At 37.3% G+C, this 20059-nt stretch overlaps 1 protein-coding gene across 3 annotated transcripts in view; it reads left to right on the top strand.

Moving 5' to 3' along the window:
* Positions 1-20059, top strand: part of TTLL7 (tubulin tyrosine ligase-like family, member 7) — a 151663-nt gene that overhangs the window by 116361 nt on the left and 15243 nt on the right. The window contains exons 19-21 of one of the 3 annotated variants that reach the window (XM_010860291.1): positions 8946-9106; positions 14900-15073; positions 18132-18421. In XM_010860291.1, the coding sequence (XP_010858593.1) occupies positions 8946-9106; positions 14900-15073; positions 18132-18150 (354 nt within the window). In that variant the 3' untranslated portion in view covers positions 18151-18421. Of the gene's footprint in view, positions 1-8945; positions 9107-14899; positions 15074-18131; positions 18422-20059 lie in introns of those variants that run through there. The other 2 variants (XM_010860290.1, XM_010860292.1) reach the window with 2 other exon arrangements.

The raw sequence follows: 20059 nt of genomic DNA, 5'->3' as shown, positions 1-20059 counted from the left end.
AGACAGGTGTTGGAGAAGACTCTTGAGAGTCCCTTGGACTGCAAGGAGATCCAACCAGTCCATTCTGAAGGAGATCAGCCCTGGGATTTCTTTGCAAGGAATGATGCTAAAGCTGAAACTCCAGTACTTTGGCCACCTCATGCAAAGAGTTGACTCATTGGAAAAGACTGATGCTGGGAGGGATTGGGGGCAGGAGGAGAAGGGGACGACAGAGGATGAGATGGCTGGATGGCATCACTGACTCAATGGACGTGAGTTTGAGTGAACTCCGGGAGTTGGTGATGGACAAGGAGGCCTGGCGTGCTGCGATTCATGGGGTTGCAAAGAGTCAGACACGACTGAGTGACCAATCTGATCTGATCTGTGCTATTTTAGTAGCTATAGTGAAGCTGTTGTATCCCTAAGTAATGCAAGCTATCACTTCCCCTTTCTGAAATGTATTGCTAATAAGGTGAAAGTTGACACTAATCAAATGATGACTTTGAAATTAGGTGTTTTCCTCTGAGTAAACTGAAACCAGAATTAAGCATTGACTCATTCAACAAAGGACAACTTAGTGTCCTGTCACGTGCCAAGTGCTGTTCAGGAGAGTGTAGCACAGCTGGTAGCAGAGGTAGATTGAAAACATTCTGTAAGCCCAGAATTCCTGTTCTCCAAGTCACTGACTGTACGTAGCCTTGATTCATTAAAAAAGGAACCTCTTATTGGAATGCTGAATCTTTTTGTAAGTACAATGTATTTCTTCTAACCTAGATGATAGATAAGTAAGTTGGTAATTAAAACAGATAGCCCAGAAACATATTAAAATATTCATAAAATATTAATACCTGATAAATATGACATTTCAAATCGATGGAGTAAAGATAAATTTTCCCATAAATGACACTAAAACAATCAATGATTTGTAAGAAAATTAAGTTGGAGCATTATCTCTCACCCTATGCAACAATAAATTCTAGAAATTGCTGTTGTTTTTTTACATGTGATATGATTGTACAGAGTGATCAAATGATGTATGTTTCTGATAGTAGTACTATTTATGAATTAGGTGAAACTATTTTGTATTTTAAGGGTGTCATGCTCAATTGTGTTTATAAATTTCAAGTAAAAATATTTGACAACAAGAAAGCCAGTGTAATAATAATAAATTGCAAACTGTATTGAAAAAAATTTAAAAGCTTTTACATGTTGATATTAGACTAAAGGGATCTGAAAATTTGTCTGTTGGGTTGTAACATGCTAACCATTCATTGGACTATCTGTCTGATACATGTGCTATTGCTTAAGAAACTGCATCAAAGAAAAATAAAAAGAAACCTAGAAATGTGGATCAACTTTGGAATGTAGAATTGTTGTTGTTCAGTCGCTAAGTCATATCTGACTCTTTGTGACCTCATGGACGGGAGCGCACCTGGTTCCTCTATCCTCCACTATCTCCTGGAGTTTCCTCAAATCCATATCCATTGAGTTGGTGATGCTATCTAACCATCTCATCCTCTGGCACCCACTTCTCCTTTTGCCTTCAATCTTTCCCAACATCAGGGTCTTTTCCAGTCAGTTCTATGCATCAGGTGGCCAAAGTATTGGTGCTTCAGCTTCAGCATCAGTCCTTCCTATGAATATTCAGGCTTGATGTCCTTTAGGATTGACTGGTTTGATCTCCTTGCAGTCCAAGGGACTCTCGAGTCTTTTTCAGCACCGAAAGCATCAATTCGTTGGCACTCAACCTTTCTTTATGGTCCAACTCTTATGTCTGTACCTGATTACTGGAAAAAACCATAGCTTTGACTGTATGGACCTTTGTCAGCAAAATCATGCCTCTACTTTTTAATATGCTGTCTAGATTTGTCATAGTTTTCTTTCCAAAGAGCAAGCATCTTTTAATATCATGGCTGCAGTCACTGTCCACAGTGTATTTCGAGCCCAAGTAGAATTAGGTATTATTAAAAGTTACCCACTTAGAGGACCAAGAACTTAACTAATTTAACATCTAGATGTGCATTAATCAGAACTATCTTTCTTTGGACTATGAGTATAGTCAATAATTACTGGATGGCTATATCAGTTCAGTCCCCTGGAAAGCAGACATATGACAGAGTTAGAAGTGAAAGAAATTTCTGAGGAAAGACATACAAGAAAGATAAAGGTGGAGAGAGTTTGAGCAGGCAGGAAGAGCCTTCTGACTGGAGCTGGTCTGACACCAGTGAATGGAAAACAGGAGGACTGGGGAGGAAGAAGTTCAGACTAGAGTTCTGAGTAAGACCTGTCAGGCTGATTGGGAGCCCAGAACACAAGTTGCTTGTGAGAGCGATCACACTGGGCAGAAATAGCTTCCCTCTGGTATCCCAGCCATGCTCAACCTTGGCCAAGAGCAGTCTGGGGAGTACCTAAACTTGGCCTGAAGTTGTAAAATCATTGATCCTCAATGGGGATGCTGTCAGCTAACTGCACTCTTAGAGATTAGTTGATTCAAATGGCATATCTCCAAGGCTGCCACAATGGTTGTGTGTGATAAAATTTAGTGTGACAAACATTTATTGGTTGCCAACTTTGTACAAGAACTATACTGGGCACTGTTGGGGATTTTGAGAGTTGTTCATTCATTCATTCATTTATTTGCTCATCAAAGCATGTACTTAACAATATTAATTGAGAGACTACAATGTCCCAAGCACAGTTCTAAATGTGGAATGCACAAGACTCATTTAAATCTCTTAATTTCATTAGAAACCATTGTTGAAATATGTATTTTACTTTTTCCATTCTAGTATCAAAGCTTTTGCTACTTGCTCATTAGAATGTTGTGAAACTCTCAGATTAGAATGCCACACACACACAAACGCTTCCACATATCTTATTTAAAAACTTCCTTAATGGGTGTAAAATTTAAAGGTCAATGATGTGGGACTAAACTACTGAAAATAATCCTCACTAGGTGAAAATTGAATCAGCTAATCTTACTTAATGTCATGTTGTGGTAACTTCACACTAGTATAATTTAGCCTTCTCCCAAGAATGCAGTTGTAAGGAATATACCTGAAGTATGAAAATATTACCGTGATGTTGGGTGGTGAAGAATGCCAAATTTTCTGAAGAGCTTTTTTCTCTGATATCAAGTAGTGGTAAAAAGGTTGTATTATACTTACATTTATTTTAGGATTCTAAGAAATCCTTGTTTATCAAGTATTTCTTCTCTAAATAACAGTTTTAAAAATACCTACAGTAGCTGCTTCTGCATGGATTTTGATGTTCTTTTTTTTAAATTTTATTTTATTTAACTTTACAATATTGTATTGGTTTTGCCATATATTGAAATGAATCTGCCACAGGTATACATGTGTTTCCTATCCTGAACCCTCCTTCCTCCTCCCTCCCCATACCATCCCTCTGATGTTCTTATTTTCTATCTCTTTTTCACTTGGGCTGACACAGATGCTGTATAGGCCGTTCATTTTGCATCAGCAAAGATGCCTTTACCCTATAGCCTTGGCTGCTACATGCATCATTAGTGCAGCATGTAGTGATTTTAATGCTATTTCTAAACCTCCCTCACCTCGTGCCATTATTTTAATTTAGGACCAACTGTTCAGCCATATGGAGCAGTTTGTCATTCAACATCTGTATGTACTTGCAAAATATGAATTTGTCTGTGTGCTTTATGCTTTCAAATGTGCTATATTTCATATGGAAAAGACATATCTTTTCATTTTATTAATGCTTTCATTGACTGAATCTCCCATTTATTTTTTCCCTTGGAGAGCTTAATGTTGGATCATGATGCTTTTAAAAGTCACAACGTCAGTAAGTGGATACCCATATTCTACAAGTTAGCCTCACTTGAGTCCACAGATAAACACAAAGGGCACCTTGCTGACCACTTGTTTTTGTGTTTCACAAATTATTCATCTTCCATCCATTTGCTTTTAACACCAAAGCACCCAGAAAACCAAATAGCATTGCAAATAGTACTGACACTAATTTACCTCATTCCAGTCTGATTTCTTGCCTGTTTTCTGCCTTCCTAAAAGTATTCAGTTGGTGTTTGGCTAGAGGTGCAGGCATTGTCTCCCCATCTGTGTGGCCTTTTAAGCAAACTGGTCCCTGATGGATTCCATGGCTCTGCTGGAGGGCATGCTTGTGTAGCCTTGTATGTACACAGTGACTCCACCCATCTTCTCAAGTATTGCTTGACTGAAGGTGAATCTGAATCTAAGCAGAGACAATTTGATTATCTTCTGATTTTGCTGTTGTCCCCTGGACAGATCAAATTAATTGTGAAGTATTGCTGGGTAGTGGTTAAGAACAAGGATCCAGCTACAATGCTATCCATTACCTAATTGTGTGATCTTGGGTAAGTTCCTTATCTTTTCTATGCCTGAATTTTCTCACCTATAAAATGAGATCCAAACATTTTCAAAACTAAAACATTTTTCAAAACTATTAGGCAGCAAAATCTAACCCACCTGAACTCTTTCAGTGACAATGATATGACAGGAAGTTATTTTTGTCTGTCTCTTCCTTTGAGTATTCACATGTTTTCCTGTAGAAATATAATGTTTATGATTGTGGAATCTAGCCTCAAGATTTTTGGAAAGAAATTATGGACAATTCATATCTATCTCAATGTTTTTATCTTGAGTATTAAATGAATTGCCGTCTGTAAAAGTGATTGGAACAGTGCTTTGTCCATTGTAAGCCCTCAATAAGTGTTAGCTCTGATTTTTACCTTGTTGACATAGGTTTCAATTCCTTGCAAGGAGCATTTTCACTAAAACAAATACCTACTAAGTGCTAGGCCTGTCTTGGGCCTTGAGGACCTGGTAGGTATAATTCTTCTTTTTATGTAGCTGACAATCTCCATTAACTACACAGGAAATTAAAATAAAGTGAGATAATTATTAATAGTAGAATTGGGCATTAAGGGATCATAAGGTATTTAGTGACAGGTAAAGGTCTCCCTGAGTCGGACATGACTGAGCGACTTCACTTTCACTTTTCACTTTCATGCATTGGAGAAGGAAATGGCAACTCACTCCAGTGTTCATGCCTGGAGAATCCCAGGGATGGGGCAGCCTGGTAGGCTGCCATCTATGGGGTCGCACAGAGTCAGACACGACTGAGGCGACTTAGCAGCAGCAGCAAAGGTCTCCCTGAAGAAGTGATGTTTGAGGTAAAACATGGAAATTCACCAGGTGAACACGGGCAGTGGAGAGTCTATATGAAGGCTCAGAGGAAAGATGAAGAGTTTGGGCTCCTGATCCCTTGATTTTTATTCTCTTATGGTTTCCAAATTACAGGTCTCTCTAAACCACTCCTTTCTCCAGGACCAGAGCTTGAAATTGAAAGGCAAAGGAAGCAAAAGAATCTTTCCAGTAGGCACTCTGGCAAAGAAGAAAGAAATTTGTGGGTTGCCCAGACCATGCTAGTTCCACAGTCAGGAAAATCACCCCTCAGGCAGTGATGTTTGCTGGCATGCAAGAGACCTGAAGGTCTATCCATCTTCATGTTGGAGGAAACATTAGGAGTGGAGCAGCTGCATTCCCCACCCCTAACTCTCTGACCACTTTCTGAAGTTGCTGCTTTTAGCCATGTGTTTTGGCTTCCCAGGTGGGTCAGTGGTAAAGAATCCACCTGCCAATGCAGGAGATGCGGGTTTGATCCCAGGGTCAGGAAGATCCCCTGGAGAAGGAAATGGCAACCCGTTCCAGTATTCTTGCCTGGGAAATCCCATGGACCGAAGAGCCTGGTGAGCTATAGTCCGTGGGGTCACAAAAGAATTGAAGACTTATTAACTAAAACAACAAATAATAACAGCAAGGCTAGTATATTAGGCCATCATGCTTTAAAATTCCATCAAAATTAAGAATAAAACATTAACAGAGTGGTGGCCAAGAGAGTCTCCTCTAAGTGATGTACTAGTGCAGTACTTGGCAGGGAGCAAGCAGCCTGTACGTGTGATTCACCCTCCTCTTTGGCTCTTATGCATCATATGCATTTCACTGTGCACATATTCAGAAAGAAATGAATAACCTATCATCTCAAATGCTATGTCACTTTGTGTGCGTGGGTGTTTAGCTGCTTCAGTCGTGTCCAACTCTTTGTGACCCCATAGACCACAGCCTGCCAGGCTCCTCTGTCCATGGAATTTTCCTGGCAAGAACACTGGAGTGGGTTGTTGTCCTGCTCTAGCGGATCTTCTCCACCCAGGGATCAAACTTGCATTTCTTATCATTTCCTATGTCTCCTGCATTGCAGGCAGATTCTTTTACCACTGAGCTAGTGGGGAAGCCTTCTGTTACTTTAAAGTTGAATAATTAATAATAGAATACAAAATGAAGATAGTTAACATTTTTTAACACTTTAATTTCATTTATTATATAGAACTCATATTTATTCTTAAAACCAGTTTATGGATTATCTTTGCTACTTTTTAAAATTCTTCCTGCATTATGACTTTTGGGTAAATTATTACTCACTAATACATAGAAAGGAGGAAGAAAAATTGAGAAGAGCATTGATTAAAATTCACCATGTACTGCTAGTATTGATTCTTGTATCACATCAATCGTAAGTCCTGTTTTCCACATTAAAAATATAAGAGGTTAAACTATTAGCTCAACTGCAATTGTAAAAAAAAAAAAAAAGGTGTGAATTAATGTCTGATGTGCATATTTTATCAGTATTATTGTGAATAATTCATATTAAAAATTTTAAATCCCTCTTCATAATTAAGGTTTCATTATCTGTAATAACAAGGTTTTCTGGGACAGTTTTTTTCACAAGCTGCTTTATTACAGATGGCATTATCTTTCCTCATTCTTCTCCCCTTCAACCCACACACCCCTGATCCTTTCTCAGTTTACATACTGTTCCCACTTCACAGAAAGAAGCTGGAGCAGGAAGGGACGGCACCGTGGTGCTTACACAACTAATGTGAGAAGCTGTAGTTGATATTCTTCTATAAATAAAATGTTATTTGGAGATATTTTTTCCTGAATTGATTTTTAAACATATGTTGATTCTAAATTTGCCTTCATCAGAGAGAACTAATATCACTTCTTTAAATATGGCTGTTTTAAAGAGAAACAAATTAAATTCTTCTATCTGCTTCCAATTCTCTTATACATTTGTGCCTATGGAAAAAAAATCGTATCTTCTATCAGCCTTTATGTTTGAAAGTTGTTCTTTTTTCATCTTTTACTGTCTTATTTACAGTCAGTTCCTTATATTAGATGAATAAAATAAATGAAAAATTTACTTTGGTGGATTGAAATTAGGATACTATATTTGTGATATTTACTTTTTAAGAAAACATTTCATTGGAAATTTGTGAATTGAAAAAATATTAAATATGTCAAACTAGACAAAGTAGCTTTCTGGGATTTATACTTTTTTAGAATATCTATCTAGCAGCAGCAGGATTTTAGTTGCGTAGAATTAGATTAATCCTAGCCATTGTTTTGTGATACTCTCTCATTACTGGTCCATATATGGCCTGCTTTTATTAAATAGTGTTCTTAAGTTACTGTACCATTTGTGAACCCAACACCCAAATTAAGGATTTTGGCAATAACCTATGATCTTATCAAATGACTCCCTTCCTATCCCCCTGGCCCTTCATGTCTCAGGTAGCTATTTTTTGGAATTCGGTATTCCTCAGTCCCCCCACCCCCTTTTTTTAATATGATCTTATTATATCTATGTGTATTCCTCATAAGTATTTTAAAAATTTAACTATTTTACTTATATAAAAAGTTTCACCTTGTATGTATTGACTGGTATGTATTTTGTAAAAACTTAACCTATAATAATTAAGATGCTCTATGTTATGTGCCCTTTTATTTTATTCAACTGCTGTATAAAAGTCTTAAGGGAATGAGCCTATGACTATTTATTTATTCACTTTCTCACTGATGGAGGGTTAGGTTTTCTTCAGGTGTCTACAATTGTGACCAGTTGTATGAACATTCTTGTACATGCTCTTGCTTTTAACCTATGGGAGATTTTCTCTTAGGAATAAACTTGCTGGGTCATAGGATATATGCATTTTCAACTTTAGGAGTTAATATCCAGCTAATATTTTCCAGTTTGTACTCCTGCCAGTTTTGTTTGAGATACTATAGATCCATATTTCTCCAATACTTGGTATTGTCAGACTTTTAATTTTTGTCAATTAAATGGATAGAAAATGATATCTAATTGTAGTCTCAATTTTTATTCTTTATGTTTATTGGGCATATTTTTCTTCTTTTGTGAATTATGTATTTTTGTCCATTTTTTTCTGTTAATTTGTTGGTGTGTATATTAACAATTGGTTAGGCATTCATTATATATTCCTGATACCATTATTTGGTTAGATGTATATGTTTTGAATGTATTTTCCTAGCTTGTAACTTGATCTTTTATTGCCTTTAAGATATCTTTTGATGTCCAGAGTTCTTAATTTTAGTATAATCAAAATCTGTTAATATTTTATATTCTATACTTTTTTGTTATTTAAGTAATCTTTTTCTAACCCATGGTAAAAGATATTCACTAATACTTTCCACTAAGATATTTAATGGCTTATTTTTCAAACTTAAAGCCCTAATCACTGTAGAGTTGATTTTTGTGGATTGAGTAATGATTTCAGCTTCAGCTATTTTTTCAAGAATATCACTATTTAAAAAAAATCTGTTTATTGATTTACTTTAAATTTAACTTAAATTTAATTTTTAAATTTAATGTCTTCTTACTCCAATGGTCAGACTTACCACTTACGTCATATACCAAAGTTTCATAAATACTGGATCTGTTTCTGGACTTTTCATTCTGTGCTGTCTTTTAGTGAATAAGTGAGTCAGTATGTGTGTGTGTAGTCATATTTGAATTAAATATATTCATCTTTGAATTTTAGACACATACCTATACACCTAGATTTTTAAATATTTTGGTTTTTGCACTAGGTTTTGGACATAGTAAAAACAAGTGTCCGCACAGTTCTTCCACGTATCTGGAAGGTACCTGATGTTGAGGAAGTGAATTTGTATAGGATTTTCAACCGAGTTTTTAATCGCTTACTCTGGAGTCATGGCCAAGGTCTGTGGAACTGTTTTTGTGATTCAGGGTAAGTTTTAAGTTATTTTCTATTACTTTCATTTTTTTTAATCTTTTACTATTTAATTATAAAGATAGCCCAATCAAATGGCTGAATTTCTTTACTCTCTTAAAATGTGGTTTTGTAACTGCATATAAGTTTCAGTGCTTAACTATAATTTATAATATTTAAGCTGATGTAGATGAGATGATGGCTGTGAACACAATACTACCTAACTAATTTGAATTCAATGGAGAGAAAGTATTCCCAATGAAAAAACTCAATTACATCAGTATCCTTATGGTTCTTCTGCTGTTTCCTTTATGTAACCATCTTCCAAAATCATGGCTACACTCCTGCTCCTTTCCAGACTTTCAGTCCTGTCAAAGCTGTTGTGACTCACTGTCATTTTGTCCTCAAGGTATCTAAAGCCAAGCATTCCATACTTCCCTTTTATTCGTAAATGGCTTCCCTTCTGGACTTCCCAAAATCCCATTATTACTCTCTCAGTCATACAGGTTTGGTATCTCAGGGGCATCCATGTCCTTTTTCTCCTTCATTGTCTTTTCAGCCATGGGCTAATCTTGTTAGTTTTTCTATCACATCCCCACTGTAGCTACTGTAGATTATTTTTCATTTTTCTTAACAGTTCTCAATTATTGAATTCAAGATTGTTCTTCATTGTTCCTAACAGTTATCTAGTATTTACTTGATAATTTAAATACTTTTGGAGATATAGTGCTGAATTTGATACAGTCCCTGCCCTTAAGAGGCTTCCAGGGGTAGCTCAAACAGTAAAGAATCTGCCAGCAGTGCGGGAGATCTAGGTTCGATCTCTGGGTTGGGAAGATCCCCTGGAGAAGGAAATGGCAACCCACTCCAGTATTCTTGCCTGGAGAATCCCATGGACAGAGGAGCCTGATAGGCTACAGTGCATGGAGTCACAAAGAGTCGGACATGACTGAGTCACTAACACTGCCCTCGAGAGACTTAAAAACGATAATAGCTAATGCTATACCACTTATTCGGAGAAGGCAATGGCACCCCACTCCAGTACTCTTGCCTGGAAAATCCCATGGACAGAGGAGCCCGGTAGGCTGCAGTCCTTGGGGTCGTGAAGAGTCGGACACAACTGAGCGACTTCACTTTCACTTTTCACTTTCATGCCTTGGAGAAGGAAATGGCAACCCACTCCAGCGTTCTTGCCTGGAGAATCCCAGGGACGGGGGAGCCTGGTGGGCTGCCGTCTCTGGGGTCGCACAGAGTCGGACACGACTGAAGCGACTTAGCAGCAGCAGCAGCAGCCATGACCCTTAGTTGCTGACTATCTACAGAATTTCTCTTATCTTAAATCATAATTATAGATTTTTCTTTCTGTTTGTTGATCCATTGGTTGGAATGTTGAACATGAATTTCAGCTTCTCTTCACAAATGGAAGACAGTGAGATAGTCAGCTATTGAAATGGGTGCTGGTGACTCTATTTTGGTCATTTACTTGGACTCCATTCAGAATCCTTTCTTCTTGTACCTGGAACAGTACTCTACTCACATTTCTCTGGTGGTGTCTATTACTACTGGTAATGATAATGAAAGTAAATAACATTTTTTGAAGGATTACTAAATGTCTGATACTGTATTACATATTAAATATTTTTATAATTGCCACTATAATATTTTTAGTAAACTATTATTATTATTTTCATTGTATAGATGAAAAAAGTGAAGCATAAAGTATATAACTTGCCCAAATTTTCATAGTGAGCCTGCATTTAAACTCAGGTTGTGTTTGTCAAGAGTCCAGGTTCTTAACTCTCTGCTTTATTCACGCTTCTCAAAGCAGCATTACCAGTGGTTGCCAAGCTTGCTATGTTGCAAGCCCTGTAGCACTAGCCAAATCCTCAACCCATCAAACTGAGCAGATGCAGCAGGAATAGCTCTGCATCCGATTTGACCTCCTCTCTCTAACCATTTCTTTAAAAACTTGGTGGTTTGTAGAGATGAGTTTTATACTAGATTTCATTTTATACCTTTACAAGTGACATTCCTCGGGTTCCTTAATTTAATGAAGTCAGATAATTCTGTGTGTGTGTTTGGTTGGCACTTTGAATCCAGGATAGCTCTACTTTTTCTTTGAATCATGTCCAGTCAATGTATACTTTAACCTTTGATCTAACAACCTAACGGTCTAGGTAAAAAAATCTACTCTAAGCTTAGTTCTAAAGGAATGATTTTAATAAAAGGTGCAGCTTTCACAGTTAGGTATAAAACTCTTGGAAAAAATATAATCCAAATAACTCTGAACCACCTTGATTCCTGCCACTTCCTGTCTCAACTCCCAATAATAAATCAAAATGAATAAACCATTCCCTGTCTACATCTCAAAACATCAAATAATGTGGATGTTTGTCATTGGTTTTCTGACAATTGGCCCAGGGGTTTTGCTGATGCACTAAATAGAAAACATGCTCACCCTTTTCTCTTGCTCTTTCAGGCTGCTGAAGCCCATGCCCAGAGACTCTTAATCACATGAAGCCTGGGAGTGCTATTCAGAATGATGCTCCACATTCTGAATGTGTCCTCTCCAAGGGAATAGCTCTTGGAATTTTCATAAATAAAATTATCCACCACGTTTTACTGAGATAGGGCAAGCCTGGGTGCTATGGGACTTAAACTTGGGCCATAGAGCTCACAAGAGGTGTCCAAGGGAAGTAACATTGCAGCTTAGACTTGCAGGAGGAGGAAGAAGAGGAAACAGGGGCCTATGGGAGAAGGAATGTATTATTTGGAAAAACCCCATCTTCACTCAAAATCCTGGTGTGTAAACCTTAGAGAAAAGAATCTAGACTGTTTAGTCAAAGACATTTGCTTATGGAAATTCATCATAGAAATGCTTTCTATTTTTATTTGTTTTATTTTTTAACAATCTTGGGGGAAGAAATTGTAAGGAATATTCTAAGGCAAGGGTCTGCTTCTAGGCTGAATTATATGCCTATGTGAAAATGTATGCATATCATATATGCTACTTATTAATAAAATGATGTGACTCTTACTGTTCTCTATCACTTTAGTTGGATGTTGTGTTGTTAGTACTTTTCAGCTCATTAATCTTTCTGAGCTGATATCCAGTTGGTGATGTCCAGTTTTTTGTTTTTGTTTTTGTTTTTACTTTCTTCTTTTTGCTACTTAACTTTGGGCTCCTCGATCATTCATTAGGGCTCCTACCAGAGGAAAAAGAAATGAATGTTTTTTTTTAGATAGCTGCTTTATTAAATATTTTTCATGAAAAAGGTGGTGAAAATTATTGGATTATTGGATAATATGTGGCTTTTCAAGTTTCTGGATTTCATTAATGATTCCCCTTTGTTACCAGGAGGTTATTCAGTATTCTGTATCTTATTGTTATATTATTTTAACATGTCATTTGAAGTTGTTACTTTTAATATTTCTCTGAGGATTCAGGAGTGCCAGAGAGAACTTTTTAACCATTTAAATGTTCTTTCTGAATTCGTGGATTTTGGTCCTCCCATTTCCTTGGAATTTAGATTCAGAAAGCAGGCAGATAAGACCCTGAGTTCTTTGATAAAGGCATTAGTGTCATAAACTATTCTCCATCCTTTCACTTACTTCAAATTTTTTGTGTTAGTATTGAAAATTGAGATACTGTAGTGTTGTAGAGGGATTTCACATTACTCAGCTGTGCCAGGTGGCAGGGGACACAGTTCTTAAACACACGAAGAATAGGTTTCTTTTCTGCAGAGGGGTACCATTAGCCTAGTGCCAAGCAAAGCTAGTCCTGGTCATTTTCTTTTTCTTTATGAGTGACTCTGGCACTCTGACACTTAAATATGGATTAATAGTGTAGAATGTAGCCTTTGGTCAGTGGTAGTGAACATACACAGCAAAATTCGGTAGAGAACCTTGTCATGTTTATTTTCAGTTTTTAAGAAACAATGACAGAATGAAAGGCCAAAGCTGCCCATATTATAACTCACATATTACTCAGAATGTTATGTCAAATTAAGGTGTTATATTGATAAAAGAAGCTCATTTGTCTTTCTTCAATTTTGTTTGTTCTTTTCTTACTTCAAGTCAGGAAAACAAAAATTACCATGATGTAAGTGATCTGATAGTGAATCTAATCAAATGGCTCCAAAGTATTAAAATAGAAATATATTCTTATTCAGAAGAGAAGGTGGTGATGGAGGTAGGCTTTTATGGAAATAACTAGAACCCCAGAGAAGAGAATGTAAAAGTGCTCAGTCAAAAATCACAACATTTTCTTTGTGTATTTACATTCAGATGAAACTGTAATTTCTCTGAACCCAGTCATGTAAGACTTGCTAGGCCAAGACATAAACAAATTCCCTTATTAATTGGCATTCTCCAATATTTTTCTTGATCACATAAAGTAAATTGGTGACATATATGTGTATATATATACAAATATAAATATATAGACATGTATGTCATATCTAGTTTTTCTTACATTTAGTAATAAAATAAAAATTTAGGGTTAAATTAACTAACATATTACTGTTTCTTGAATGAAAATAACCTTTAATCCCTTTTAAATAATAAAAACTCTATTATATAATTAGCCCTGAACATCTCAGAACATAGAAGAAAGTTTATTTCTTTCAGTCTACTTATTTGAATCTTATTCCCTTTAAGAAAATATGTCATTCACTGATGACATGCTGTCTTTTTGGGACCATGTTTCTCCTGAAAAAATAAACAATAGACTTTCTACTAAAAAATACCTTTATGAGTTCCTACAGCATTTTTAAAAAATTCCAAAGATATCAAATATCCACAGAAGATTGAAAATGGGTCTTTGAATTTCCCATTGGGAAATGCAGTTCTTCAGAAAAATATTTTTCTTAATATATTTTTTCTTTCTTAAAATCTAGTCTTTTCTTTCTCTGAGGATTAAGTGAATTGGTTTATGTAAAATGAGACTTGGACCATTACCAAGTCTCAAAGCAAACTTTCCCCTTGAAGCTTGAAAGGAGTTTCAGTTACACTAAGGAAATCAGTCTCTCTCTCTCTTTCCCGATGCTGGGGGGGTAGTAACATGTTTTCTCATTTGGGTCATAACAGTCAACTTAGGAATTGTGAACAAATATATATGTGTACACACACACACACGCACACACACACACGTGTGCTCATTCCAGTTTACCAAGGCACTGCGTACTACCGTGTGCTGTGCGCTAAGCTGAGTGTGCTGAAGGACACTGCCTTTGGAACTGCGGCAGGGCAGCACTTGTTGAGATTCATTACTTCTACAGTATAGAGCGTGTGCTCTAGGAATATCATGGACATAATTACATATGAACATGTTTTGAAAGCGGTGGTCATAATCATGGGATTAATCTAAATTTTGTTGGTTCAGAGAGATCACAAATTAAGTTACAGTGACCTTTTAATCTGTGGAATCATCATTAATATAAAAATAAATATAGCTTCCTAGAAAATCTGTATTTCTAGAATACCTAAGTTTTGAGAAATTAGTTCAGTGTTTTACAATTCCTTCGATGTAAAGTAACTCAGTTTTTAGGAGCTATTGGGAAACCATCCTGTTAGCTACTCAGAGCTGGCATCAGTTAAATCTTTAAAGATAGGAATTCTGTGTTGTATTTTTTTAACATAAAGATTACCTTTCATTTGCATATTTACTGGATAACTTTAACCATCTGTAGTTACTTCATATATGTGAGGCCATTTATACTTTTTCTTTATTGGTTTGTTGCTAGGTAAATGATATTATTGGTTGCCATTTTTAACAGCCACATGAGGTCATGTCTGTTTCCATGCCAACAGATCCTCTTGGGAGAGTATTTTCAATAAAAGCCCGGAAGTGGTGACTCCTTTGCAGCTTCAATGTTGCCAGCGCCTAGTCGAGCTTTGTAAACAGTGCCTGCTAGTGGTTTACAAATATGCAAGTGACTCAAGAGGATCACTCTCAGGCATTGGTACTGATTGGGGTAATTCCAGGTACTTGTTTTACATTTCCTAGATCCTGTGTGTTTTATATAAAGTAATGCTGCAACGTACTTTGAAAGTGAAAGTCTCTTTTTGTCTAGATGGCTAGAGAAAAGCTAAAGACTAAAAATTTATACTTGCTACTATCTACAAGATTCTTTTAACTTGAACAATCTTTACCTTTAAAAGACTGAACAAGAACAACAATCACAAACCTGAAGGTTTCAAAGATAACCAACATGGAAATGATATTATGTAACTTAACATACTTTTTTTTCAAAAGCCAAGTAAGAGCATACAAAATGGTAATAAATTTAACTTTTCCCTCAGCAGGGATATTTTGTCTTTTTCCTCTATCCTAATATAGTTGAGAAGATGCCTTTAGTTTCATTTTTAATGTTCAGTATGGCTCTACTATTCCCTTTATCACCAAATAGATCTGTGGGAGGTGGATTTTAAGATCCATTTAAAAATTGGACTTTTATAAATATTGTCCAGTTAAAATAGGTAGTTTTCTAAAAACATGAAGATATTGTTTACTGCAAAGATACACAGAGTAAACAAGAAGTACATTTTAGCGCTTCTCAAGACAATCGTAGTTCCCATTAGAATTAAAGACAAATGTCTTGGCTCAGATGGTAAAGAATCTGCCCACAATGCAGGAGACCAGGTTTGATCCTTGGGTAGGGAAGATTCCCTGGAGAAGGGCATGGCAACCCACTCCAGCATTCTTGCCTGGAGAATTCCGTGGAGAGAGGAGCCTAGCATGAGATCTCAAAGAGTTGGACATGACTGAGAGACTAATACTTTCACTTTCATGTGACTTTTAGTATGTGTAAGTTTTTGTAGTATTATTAAGAGAGAAAAGTATAAACCATGATTTTGAAAAACTAAGTGATAATCAAAAGATAATAGGATCTGGTAACAATTGAATGGCTTCCCTGGTGGCTCAGTGGCAACTATACCACCTACCAATGCAGGAGCATGCTAAGTCATTTCAGTCATATCCAACTCTTTGCCACCCTTTGGACTGTAGCCCATCAGGCTCCTCCGTCCATGGGATTCTTCAGGCAAGAATACTGGAGTGGATTGCCATGCTCTCCTCCAGAGGATCTTTCCAACCAAGAATTGAACTTAAGTCTCTTTTGTCTCCTGCATTGGCAGGCAGGTTCTTTACCACTGGTGCCACCTGGGAAGGGACTGTCAGCTCAATCCCTGTGCCAGAAAGATCCCTGGAGAAGGATACGGCAACCCACTCCAGTGTTCTTGCCTGGGAAATCCCATGGACAGAGGAGCCTGGTGGGCTCCAGTCCATGGGGTCATGAAAGAGTCAAACATGACTTAGTAAACAACAAACAGCAGTAACTGAATAGATGGTGAGGAAAATGAACTACCATAGCTTGGGTTTTCTTTTTGAAATATCTAGAAATTAATCTGTTTATTAAAAAATCATGGAGATATAATATAGCTAACTTTCTACAAAATTCATCTGCAACAGCAGAATGGCTTGGAATGCTTTTCACAAAAAGTATTGAGAGAGAGATGTTTAACCTTTGTTTGTCTTTTACACTATTGAGGTATAATGCAGTATCTTTAACTATCCCCCAGCAAACAGAAACTGATTGATTTTAAAAATGATGGAGGTAAAGTTAGACATTAATATTTAAAATACCAAAGCTGTATTTTGTAGTTTTAATGGTTTGACAGAAGCAAATTATTGAATAAAGCTCATATTACTTTTATTAATATTCTCATATGATTTAAAAAAAATGAGGGCCATCTTTAATACATTACAACATATAAGTGAAGGGCCTTCTCTTTAAGAATGATACTCTGGGATCATGATCAGAAAAACCTTTAATTCTGCTCTAAGAAGGATGGTTTCAGGTTCTTTAATATCACTCTTAAAAATCCAGATTTCATAACCTATTTTCTGTTGAAGGATCATGTTACTTTTATGGCTAAGCAAAATAAGATGAGTTTTGCTGGCTATTCTGGAGGAAGAAATTATACCTTACAGTTGCTTCAGTTTTTAAAATTTTCCTCCCCTTCTTTTGATCGGAAGAAATATTTCTCCCCTTGCGATCTTGAGTTATGGACCCTGATAAATGTTCAGCATGATCCCAGTATAGTGATTATAAGCTTCTTAGGGGAGAGAGGTCAGTAAACACATCCTTTATTCCTTGCCAAGTTCAGAACCATTTGAGAGAGAAATGTAGGAGCATTACAGATGATCATCAAAATGTAGCTTCATTACTGAAAAAAGCTATTGAGAGACATGATATAGATGAGAGTCACGTGTTTTCTAATGTTGAATTCTAGAATTAAGTGTATCCATCCAGTCAAAGACAGAACTCTATCAACCCAAACCTTCCACTAGCACTATCCATAAATTCTTATTCTATTAGTGTTGGGAGGAGAGCAAGTAAAAATGCATTCTTTCTGCAGGTAGGCTGATACAAAAAGAGAAAGGGGCTAAGCCAAGCCTGACTGGCTCCTTCTTTTAAACCTGCAAATCAAATAATTTACTTCTGGTTAGAGCCCAGAAAATATATACTGGTCAAAGTTTTACTTGGAAACACAAAGAGAGAGAAACGAACACATCCCTCCAGGTGGCTCTAGTGATAAGGAATCCGTCTGCCAATGCAGGAGACGCAAGAGACGCAGATTCAATCCCTGGTTGGGAAGATCCCCTGGAGGAGGGCATGGAAACCTGCTCCAGTATTCTTGCCTGGAGAATTCCATGGATAGAAGAACCTGGTGGGCCCCAGTCCATAGGGTCACCAAGAGTTGGACATGACTGAGTGACTGAGCACATCTAATATCAAGCTATTAAAGTCCAAGTTAATGTCAGTTCAGTTCAGTTCAGTTCAGTCGCTCAGTCATGTCCGACTCTTTGCAACCCCATGAAGCGCAGCACACCAGGCCTCACTGTCCATCACCAACTCCCAGAGTCACATTAATTTTAAAAAATGGGAAAAATGGCTACACATTCTTTCCCTTGTATATTAGGAACCTATAGCATTTTACTTTATATATAGGAGTCAATTAATTTGATATTTATTAATAGATTGACAGAATTCCAGTAAACTCTTCAAAACTCTAAAGGATGATGCCATCAAGGTGTTGCATTCAATATTTCAGCGAATCTGGAAGACCCAGCAGTGGCCACAGGACTGGAAAAGGACAATCCTCATCCCAGTTCCCAAGAAGGTACACTAAAGAATGCACTAACCATCAGATAATTGTACTCATCTCCCATGCTAGTGAGGTCATGCTTCAAATCTTTTATGCTTGGTTCAGCATTACATGAACCAAGAACTTCCAGACGTCCAAGCTGGGTTTAGAAAAGGCAGAGGAGCCAGGGATCAAATTGCCAACATGTGCTGGTTCATAGAGAAAGCTAGAAAATTACCAAAAAAATCTATCTCTGTTTCATAGACTACACCAATATTAAAAAAAAACTAAGATCATGACATCCAGCCCTATTACTTCATGGCAAATAGAGAGGGAAAAGGTAGAAGCAGTGATCAATTTCCTCTTCTTGGGCTCTAAAATCATTGCGGATGGTGACTGCATCCATGATGCAGCCATGAAATCAGAAGATGTTTGCTTCTTGGCAGGAAAGTTACAACAAACCTAGAAAGTATGTTGAAAAGCAGAGACATTACTCTGCCAACAAAGGTCTGTATGGTCAAGGCTATGGTCTTTCCAGTGATCATGTACGGTTGTGAGAGCTGTACTGTAAAGAAGGCGGAGCGCTGAAGGATTGATGCCTTCAATCTATGATGCTGGAGAAGATTCCTGAGAGTCCCTTAGACAGCAAGAAGATCAAACCAATCATCTTAAGGGAAATCAACCCTGAATATTAATTGGAAGGACTGATGCTGACGTTGAAACTCCAGTGTTGTGGTCATCTGATGTGAACAGCTGACTCGTTGGAAAAGTCCCTGATGCTGGGAAAGATTGAGGGCAGAAGGAGAAGAGGGTGTCAGAGAATGAGATGGCTGGATGGCATCACTGATGCAAGGGACATGAACTTGGGCAAACTTTGGGAGATGGTGAGGGGCAGAGAGGCCTGATGTGCTGCAGTCCATGAGGTCACAAAGAGTCAGACATGATTGGGCAACTGAATGACAATAACAACAATAGATTGATAAGTTGTATTTATAAAGTATACCTATTAAAATATAAATTTATATTTATAAGTAAGTATAAGTATAAATAGAGGGATTCCCTGGTGGCTCAGATGGTAAAGCGTCTGTCTGCAATGTGGGAGACCAGGGTTTGATCCCTGGGTCGGGAAGATCCCCTGGAGAAGGAAATGGCAACCTACTCCAGTACTCTTGCCTAGAAAATTCCATGGATGGAGGAGCCTGGTGGGCTATAGTCCATGGGGTTGCAAAGAGTCGGACATGACTTCACTTTCACTTTCACTTTCATCAGTTCACTTTCATAAGTATGCCTAATATAAATAATGGAGAGGGTATAGCTAAATATTTCATGAGGAAATATATATTTGACAATTTATCTGTAAAATTAGAACATAAAGCTCCCATCAGTCATATTAATGGACCATCTTTATCTTGACCACACATCTGCAGGATATTAATATTTCTTAAGAATATATTAAAGGTATATGTGGCTTAAAGGTATATGTAGCACCTGTTACATGGAAGAGAGTGGCCTTCAACCTTGCAGTCTCAGAAAGATAGCAATTTAATAGACATACCAAGAACTTCCCTTGGAGAAGGCAATGGCAACCCACTTCAGTACTCTTGCCTGGAAAATCCCATGGACGGAGGAGCCTGGTAGGCTTCAGTCCATGGGGTCGCAAAGAGTCAGACACAACTGAGCGACTTCCCTTTCACTTTTCACTTTCATGCATTGGAGAAGGAAATGGCAACCCACTCCAGTGTTCTTGCCTGAAGAATCCCAGGGACGGCAGAGCCTGGTGGGCTGCCATCTATGGGGTTGCACAGAGTTGGACACGACTGA

This window comes from Bison bison, unplaced genomic scaffold (assembly GCF_000754665.1).
Source record: "Bison bison bison isolate TAMUID 2011002044 unplaced genomic scaffold, Bison_UMD1.0 scf7180017864466, whole genome shotgun sequence".
Classification (NCBI taxonomy): Eukaryota; Metazoa; Chordata; class Mammalia; order Artiodactyla; family Bovidae; genus Bison; species Bison bison.
This window is presented reverse-complemented; position numbering and strand designations above follow the sequence as displayed.